The 9,314-nt window shown below is 46.1% G+C and overlaps 1 protein-coding gene across 1 annotated transcript; it reads right to left on the reverse strand.

Moving 5' to 3' along the window:
* Nucleotides 1-2,731: 2,731 nt before the first annotated feature.
* On the reverse strand, nt 2,732-8,631 carry CCDC71L (coiled-coil domain containing 71 like). The gene has a single exon (XM_030480216.1). The coding sequence runs from the start codon at nt 8,431-8,433 to the stop codon at nt 7,582-7,584; it is 852 nt and encodes a 283-aa protein (XP_030336076.1). The 5' UTR covers nt 8,434-8,631; the 3' UTR covers nt 2,732-7,581.
* Between the last annotated feature and the right edge of the window lie 683 nt (nt 8,632-9,314).

Here is a 9,314-nt window from a genome sequence, read left to right on the forward strand (position 1 = left end):
GTGCAGATGGAAGTAATTTATGCACAGTTCTTACACAAAGGATCATTATTTATTGCTACTAAATGAGCACATTTGATGGATCTAATCAGTATTCAAATACTTGATGTATTTTAAGAGCAGCTAGGGTATATTCTCTGTAGCACAACCCATCGCACTCGGGAATTTTGTCAAATTACATGGAGCTGCAGGGAAAGACTGGAGTGTGAAACAAGGGCACTAAAGTAGATGGAACAATTTCAATCCGTAAGAATTGACAGAAATTTCCTTGACTTCCTCCTCTACCTTCTACCACTTGCCCAGAAGCGGTACAAGTATTGGGACATTTCTGCTCAGCAGCATTAATTTAAGCATCCTGGGTAGATGAGAGGATAAAAAACTCCAAATGACACTAAGGTCATAATGTATAGATTTTACAATATCAAAGACTGGCACCTTATTTTTTCATTGTAGATTTCAACCCAGGATATTTCCCTCCCACTCTTGTTCCTCATTAAATTCCCTCTCTATTTCTTCTCCATCTTTTTTAAGAAGAGCACTTAGGATATTTTTAAAAGACCAATTTTCAAGACCTCATTCATCTGTGCTTGCTTGTGGAGGATGCCGTTGACCAGGTCAACCTCTCTAAGTCTCTTCCAACCTGAATTATTCTATGTTTCACAAACACACAACTTTCTGAGCAACACATGCATCTTTGGGAAGAAAAATATCATGGGCAGCACTTAAAAGATTTAAACTTTGAGTTCCTTAAAAGGTCTAGGGATGAAAAGAAAAGCTGTCTGTTCTTTAGGATAAGCTAAGGTACAAACAACTGAGAATTTCTATGGAAAAAAATCACACCTGACATTTACAGCCACATCAAAGTCCACTCAGATTCAGCACAGCACTATTCCTGTGCCTTCACAGGAAGAGGTTTCTTCCTGGAAAAAGTACTTCAGTGGAAGGCATTTTGTGCCTGAGCTGTTTGACCCTTCCCACTGAAGGCCACTCAACAGCAGCAGGAACAGCACTTCAGTCTTCCAGCTAAGACAAAAGATTGGTTTTAAGATTTGCTGTCCCCAGTTGCTTCCTCTATCAAACTGTCATTGGAAAAGTAAAAGAAGAAATTGGATATCCATTCCTCTAGAGGAGCCAAATTCCCCTCACCCTCTCCCAGGACTGCAGGTGCTGAGTGGAGATTATGCCACAACTTTTTATATCAGTAGATTCAACATAAGGCAGAAGTCCAAAGAAATCTTACTGGAAAGTGGCTTCTGGATGGGACAACTGTTAGGAAGTACAAAGTACACAAGGTAAACTCCAGGAAGAATTGTTGCGGCCTTGGGACTGTTTTGCTGATCCTGTATAGCATGGAAATGTGGGGCATGTTTAAAAATATATGTGGGATACAATGGAACTGGACAAATTAAAATTAGAACAATGGTCCCTTAATGACAAAGAGGTACGAGTGCATTTGTGTGTGTGCGCACAAATACCAATTACAAGCTTAAACCAATTATTACATATACCATATATAAAATTTAGTCTTTGCTACACATAATTATACACTGTATAATTAGGAAATCGTTGCTATTTGGAACCTTGCACTGGAGCTTGGGTAGAGTGAAGGACAAGTACAGCTCAGCCCATGCTTTACCCCCTCTTTCTGCTCTGTTTCAAGGAAACTTGCATCACTGGTCCCAACCTGTGCCACTGTCTCCCAGTTGTTGAGCAGACACATGTCCTTAGAGGGGGCGCAATGTGTTGTGTCAGCTTCCTACACAACCTGACACTCCAGAGTTAGTTTAGAAGTACATGCTCATTGTTCACCATTTATCTTATGGAGACATGGGATAAGTTCAGTTATAAATTAGTTTTAACAATCCTGGAATTTACAAAACAAAAAACCCCAAATAAATAAATAAACAAATAAATAAATGCAACAAACTACAGAAACATAGCACCTTCATTTTAGAATTTAAGTGTATGGATTCATGGGGAGATGGAAAGAAACTTTCCTTCCTTTTCAGAAAGTCTTTGAAAAGGCATCTTGGCTCACGCAGACTCAGTCACAAGGAATCATCATACCAGGTTCTTTCAGTTTGGTTTCCTATCTCTCATCCAGGAAATACCATCTGTTTGGAAACAGCATCTGGTATTTTGAGTAAAGTCCACTGCTGTCCAAAGGTAAGGTTAGCATAACCCTTACTACAAGTACGTGCACTTGGTGAATGCATCTTCTCCATCTTCACAGGTCATCCTATAGCAAGTTGATTTGGCATGGGCAACGTAAGATGATAAATAGGCTGCTCAGTTGCACAAGCAAAGTAACAGGCAATTAGAGATGGCTGAAGGCAAAGACAGTGAAGACTGAGGAGGCGGAAAGCAGCAGCCAGCTACACACAAGACACACACACAAAAATAACTGTCTTTCAGAGCAAGAATTTCACCTCCCATCTATGTTCGCTCTGTCTCTCTCCTCAAAACTAGCTTAGGAAAAGAGGGCAGGTACAGATCATCTGTGTTCCTGAAGTAGCAATGGGGAGAAAACCCAGACTGATCAGGGCAGTTCAGGGGATAGTGCTTTCCTGTTGGCAGTGTTTTAACTTTGACACTGTCAAGTCTCATCTTTTATAACCTCAAATAAGGAGGTTGAAGGAGAACTGGAATGGAATCTTATAGGCTCATAGAGATTACAGGGAAACACACACTTTTCTGCTTGGCTGGGTATCTTGCACACCTGTTTGAGTAAAAATGACCTGCCTGAATGAAGGCTCACTTTTTCCATCTCCGATAACATCAAGGCTTTCCTAGCAGTTTCCTTAAGAGTTTCACAGTAAATAAATGGATGAACGAGACCCGTTGTTCTTGGTATTAACCTTGAAAAATATTTTCAAGTCTTTTTACGTAAGAAAATGGCATCAATGAGAAGAATGGTTTTTTGGTAATTCTATAAAGATAATTAGGCACTAATGTTGAGGAAATATGCTTTATTCTTACAATATGGAAAAATGCCTTTGCCTTGATTAAGAAGTGTACCGAAATTCTCCTTCATTGTCCTAACATACTTATTGGACGCCTCATGATAGTTTGGTAGTAAATCATCACAAGCAGCACATATTTGGAGACCCTGCGTAAGCAGAGCCCCTACCACAGAACTCCCTGGAGTGGGTGTGCCTCAGTCTTTCCTCAGTTAAGGTAGTTATGCTCACCTAAAATAAACAGTGGATGGATGGATGAAGAACCAAGGTGTTCCCTAAAAACCGCGATATCCAGGAATTTTCTCTTAGCTTAGTGAATATTATTATATAGAGTGAAAAGTTTCAAGCTGTTATAGCACAGTCCTCAGGATGCAGAAATTCAAAGTTCCTTCTCCAAGAGGGGGAACTGGAATTTGGGTCTCTAGGAGTCCAGGATTTCTTACCTATTATCTTACTTGATATGAATTTCTGTGAGGCAATTTGCTCTTGTGAATTTAGCCCTTTGCATCCAGATCTCCTATATTTGTGGACACAAGCAAAACCAGAGCATCTCAAGTCAAACAAAACATTCTGTTTGACCCAAGATCAGTGTTTTCAACTCATACATACAAATCTGAAATTCTCTGGTTCAGTCCATGGGCCAAAAGGAAATGGTAGGTGCTTTCAGTACAACTGGTTTCACGTGCATACAAACCTTGGACTCAAACTATGGCACTGATAATTGTAAATTAGTGTAAGTCAACTGTTTTAAGTAGCGTGAGGAGCCCAAGACTCTGCCTTGTTGAAGAAGCAGTAAGTGAAAAATTATTTGGTATCAAAGCCACAATCTATAAACTGGATTCACTCTGCCCTTTGCTTCTGATAGGCAAGGAAATGCAGATACAGACAACATCCCCTATCCATTCAGGGCAAAATCTAAGTACCACAAGTCTTGCCTCTGCCAAATATATACAACACGCTCCACATGAGGTTTGGGCACAGACAACATTTGGTGTTTACAACGGATGGTTTCAAGGACCAGTTGTAAACCTTGATCCTTTTGATGTGAAAACTTCTATGCAATGTTAGAATACAGGAAAATTTTTGCAAGGCACTGCTTTCTCCTCTTAAGAGCTTCAGTCCCAAACAATGTATTTGTACAGTGACTCACAGGAAGGCACTGCCTCTTGAACGTAAAACCTACACTAGGCAACATGTTAGATACAATGGTCTAAACTCTTGCCCTAACATCTGGGGCCATCAACACAACTCTTTCTGGCATTGTAGCATTTTTAAGTTCAATAACTTTTGAGTGACTGGATGAAAATTCAGATTTGGTAAAGGAAATAGCACAACTTCCAGTACACAAAGTCATTGTATGAAGTGAGCTCATGAAGGAAGGAACCAGCTACTGCAAGAGAAGTCTGGCAAGAGCGGCTACCACAAGATTCCTGTTTAATATGAAACCATCCCTGCTGACTGAACTAGACTGGGCATTGTACACTGGGTTTATTCTGGGCCTGCATTTTGTCAGTCTCAGAAGCAGCCCCATATGACAGGATGCTGAAACCACCAAGTTAAATCAGGCAAATCACACTTCTCACACCACTCAGTGTGTGCGTAGGAACAACCACATGCAGTCATACCAGAAGTCCATCTAATCCATTACACCTTCTCCAACAGCACACATATAGGTAGAACACAACAACATTAGCCATTTATAGAATAAACCCTTCCATAACGCTTCCATGTTTAAAATTATCTAACTCAATGCTGCAGCAATTTTGTGCACCGTTTTCCAAACTTCCTCAGCCTTGGTCTACAGCTAGAAGGTCGAACAAAAGCCATCAAGTATTAGCCTATCCAAATCTAAACTTGAATAGTTTTCTGATTATCTAGCTTCCTCAGACAAGCACAGAGAGATAGGTAAGTGTTGCAGGTTTGAGAGGAGAAAGGGAAGGGGAAAGCTGGGCCACAGATGATTAATCCTGTCCTCGATTGCCACAAACTGCCATGAACACAATGATGAAATTAGCTGTCTTGTCTTCCCTGTAAACTGTTAGCTTTCACATGCCATCCTGTTCTCAGATCCTTTGCTGACCTATTTCACCACATTAATTTGCCAGAAAATCTGAGTAACAGATTTCCCCCTCTTAACTGACTTCAGACTGAAATAGCTCAGTTAAGAATCTGTAAATGCAGCTGCCAGAGGAGTTTAGACTACAGTGAAACTTCAATCCAACTTGCTAACAGGGTATCAGCAAATCATACTATACCCCCAATAAAGCTGCCACTTCAAAACCAAGAAGTCAAAGTCAAAGCACAGCCAGGAGAAAAATAAGCAAGCCTTATGCATACAGCCCACACAACAAGTCACTCAATAAGAGTTAGAGTTACTTCACTGTATTTTGTACCCACAGAGAACATTTTGGGATAAGCTTCCAAACAAGGCAGCACAAATTTAATACAGTGTGTCCCATGTCATACCTCTGGCAGCCTTAACTCCGTCCTTGAAATCTGATCTAGCCCGTCCTGTGCCTGTTTATGAGTTCAGGGAAAAATCTGCACAAGACAACTGCCTATATTTTATCATCTTTCTACACAAATCTTTCAAAAGAATACTAAAAAATAAATCAACATAACAGTAGGAGCACAGAAATCAACAAGACTTCAAGAATTAATAACGATACTCTTAACGTGTTTTTGAAGTGGAATGTCAGAATTGAAGTACTTGGAGCCTTGGCATTTGGTCGCACTGCAGCTTGTCTTACTGGATCTTACATCAGCACAATTTCACCTTCACATTTAAGCAGGTATTACAGCCACAGAAACAGCATGATAATATGCACCCTTGAACTTCCATTTCTTAATTCACTTCTGAAATGTGACGTGGCACTACCGCTGCAATCAGCAGGCAGCCCAATGTTATGTAAACAGTTTCAAAAGCCTGATGGATACAGAATAGATTAAGTCTTACTTCGGAAGAATAAGAACTTCACAGCTTCGCTAAGCAAGAACTAAAAAGGTTTTAGAGGAAGCTGCCTGCTTTAGGTTAGCACTAGCAAGGTTTTACAAGCAGCCTCCACACATCAAACCATCTTATTGCTTCTGTAGACAGCAGGCAACAAGGACTCAACGGACATCAGAAATTTTATGTCACCAAACCATTCTATAAGCAAGCTGTGAAGTCATTTGTTCTACCACAGAAGCTGGTTAGTCAGTCTCATCTGCCAGGATACTAGGGACATAAACAGTCTATCACCAATCATTTCTTAAGGAAAAAAAATAAATCACATTCTCCCTCACACACATTTTTGCTCCTCATGCACCAATTGCAATGCACAAGACCTAGAGAAAGCCTTTAATAAATCAGTTTAAAGGGAGACTGCTTATCACGTAGAATGACAACATGGTATTTTTCAGTCAAAATAATCAAGCTACATCATGAATTTTGCATCAGTGTCTACTGTGAAACCCAGGAGAGGTTTATAAAAATAATTACATGCAAGTAATTATGTTAAATATGATTACCCATCATCAATCATCTCACAGTCATGGGATAACAACCAGCACTATTTCGTGATGAAGAGATCAGGTATCAAGTCTTGCTCTTTCTGTAGAGAGGCACTTCAGTGTGATATTTGTGTCATTTGAGCTACTGACTTCTGGCTGTCAGCACCACATCGTATCATAGTTCACCTTCAGACATCTATACATTGCTTTAATAAGCAGATACTCTTCACAAAATCTAAGTGTGCTTACATTAAGCACCTAGATGATGTACTCCACCGAGGAACCCGTCCCCGTACAGTTTCATTGAACTGAAACACCATTGTTCTTTGACTTTTATTAAGTTCACTTAGGTTGACCAGATGAGCTTCCCTAAAGTAAACAGGGTTATAAAATACCAGGATGATTCTATCCTTAGGTGCTCAATAGAAACGAATACTTGGTTCAACTAGAAAACTTTAAAAATGACTTTAGATACAAAAGTGTAACAATTATACTGCGCGATACAACTTGATATATCACTAAGCCCATGAAATTAAAAAGTTTTTTGCACCATCAAGAACAGCCACAAGTCCTGAACCTCCATTCTTTATGCATTCTTGACCAGAGTAAACCAAAACTTGGGAATGCTTGGGATTCAAAATACCCTGAGCACATACTAGTGCAACACCACAAAGCATACATAATCCATCGGAAAAGGGGGAACGGGGAGGGGGAGGAAATTAGCAAGAATCAGATGGTGCTTTATTATACAAGCATGAAAAGTAAGTTCCTTTGGAAAATAACTTCTTGGGTGGACTTCTGGACCAGTGAGGTAGCCCAATGGGAGAGAAAAAAAGTGGAAGTGGAACTTGGTCCCCACGCGTGATACCTGCCGGAGGGTCCCTCGCGTCTCCCCGCGCCCCGGCGGGGACGGGCCGAGGCCCAGCACGGGGCCTTGGCTGCGCGGCCCGGCAAGCCGCCCCCCGTGCGGCTGGGGGGCCCGGCCCCCGCCCGAGCGGGCCATAAAGTGCAGCAGCAGAACACGATCCAGACAAAAGCAATGTAAACAGGTGACTGATATCGGTCTCTTTATCCGCACCGCGGCGAAGGTGAGGAGCCGGCCAACCCCCCCCAACCCAACCCACCCGCGGCCTCAGGACGGCGCCACGGGGAAGCGGCGCACCCGCACTACGGGAGACAGGTCCACGCCGAGGATCCGCTGCGCCCGGCGCCGCGCCGCCGCCAGGCTCCGCCGGCTCCAGACACTGCCCCGCACCCGGATGGTGGGGAAGCTGGTGAGGCTGGGGGTGGCCGCCTTCCAGATCTCCTCCAGCGACTTGCCGCCGAAGGGCTCCCAGGCGGCGCTCTCCGCCGGGCTGTCCCGCTCGCCGTCCGGCTCCTCGCCCGGCGGCCACAACGCCAACGCCGCCTCCCCCCCTCCGCCGCGGGGGTCGGCGGCCACCGGTGCCGTCGCTTGCCGCTGCCTCTCCCGTACCCTCCTGCGGCGCCGGCGCCGCCTCCGCCGCTTGGCGCTGCCACCCGCCGTCGCAGCCCGGCGCTTGGCGTCGGCGGCCGGGAGGCGCCGCTTGCCGACGCGGCGGCGGGGTCGCTCCGCCGAGGGCGGCGGCGGGTCGGGGACGACTGCTCGGCAGGAGGCGTATCCGTAGACATCCTTGCTGCGGAGGATGACCGGGGAGAACTCGTGCTTAAGGCTGCAGAGGAAGTTCCACAGCTCCGAGTCGGAGCTCATGAACTCCGTGGACTTGGGCATGAAGAGCTTGAGGGCGTCGCCCAAAGCCTTGGTGCCGGCGAAGGAGACCTGCGACCGCGAGTACACAACTTTCTCCGCCTCCCCTTCCAGCCCCCAGGCAGCGGGCGCCGCTCCGCCGCCGGCTGTCTCCGCCGCCACCGCCCGGTCTCCCGCAGCCGCCGCGGCGCTCCCCGCCTCTTGGTTCATCTTCCCGGCTCCTCTCTCCAGCGCCGCCTGCTTCCTACTGCGGGTCATGGAAGCAGAGGGACGGGGCGGGCGGAATGAAAGACACTGAGAAGGGAGAACGGAGCAGGGACGACGCGCCGGCCGCAGCTCGGCCACCGCCGAGCGCCCGTCGCCTCACCGCACGCCGCCACCCTCCTTGCCGCTGGGGAGCGACGATCGATATCCTGCCGCCCGGCACAAAATGGCGCTTTAAAGTCCCAGGCGGGACTGCGCACCAGCCCGCCCTCCCTCCGCGCCCGGCGGTTGGCCCGTTTGAAACGCGTCGGGTGAGCCAAGCCCCGCCCTCGGCGCGGCGGCCATTGGGAGCGTGGTGGGTGCCCCGCGGTGTGGGCAGCGGGGAGCCGCTGCAGCGCCGCGTCCCGGCGTAGCCGGTGCCGAGCCTCAGACCCTGCGGGGTGTCCCCGTTGGTGGCCCCTTCCCACAGGGAACATGGCGGGGGCCAGCAGGCCTGGTGCAACTGCTGTGCCGTGTGCTGGTGTCGCACCTTGCTGTGGGGATGAGGTTCTTCATAGGGTGGTGGGCAAAGGTGGATTCTGCCGTGAAATGTATTTGAGTAAGGATTTGGTTGGAGGCTTCGATGGGCAGGGTCCCGTGGAGGAAGAGCGAAGAGTGAAATGTTAAAAAGGGGTAAATGGACATGAAATGGTGAAGTCCGCCATACACTGTTAAATGCATCCATCGTGTTGCAGAGGAGTTTTTAACATGAACCTGTAGGTTTGTCAGTCAACAACATCATAAGTCGTGGAATCAGAACAGCTGAGGTTGGAAGGAACCTCTGGAGGTCATCTGGTCCAAGCCCCTGCTCAAACAGGGCCACCTAGAGCAGGTTGCCCCAGACACTGTCTAGATGACTCTTGACTGTCTCCAAGGATGGAGACTCCTCTCTCTGG

Source organism: Strigops habroptila, chromosome 3, assembly GCF_004027225.2.
Source record: "Strigops habroptila isolate Jane chromosome 3, bStrHab1.2.pri, whole genome shotgun sequence".
In the NCBI taxonomy this organism is placed as follows: Eukaryota; Metazoa; Chordata; class Aves; order Psittaciformes; family Psittacidae; genus Strigops; species Strigops habroptila.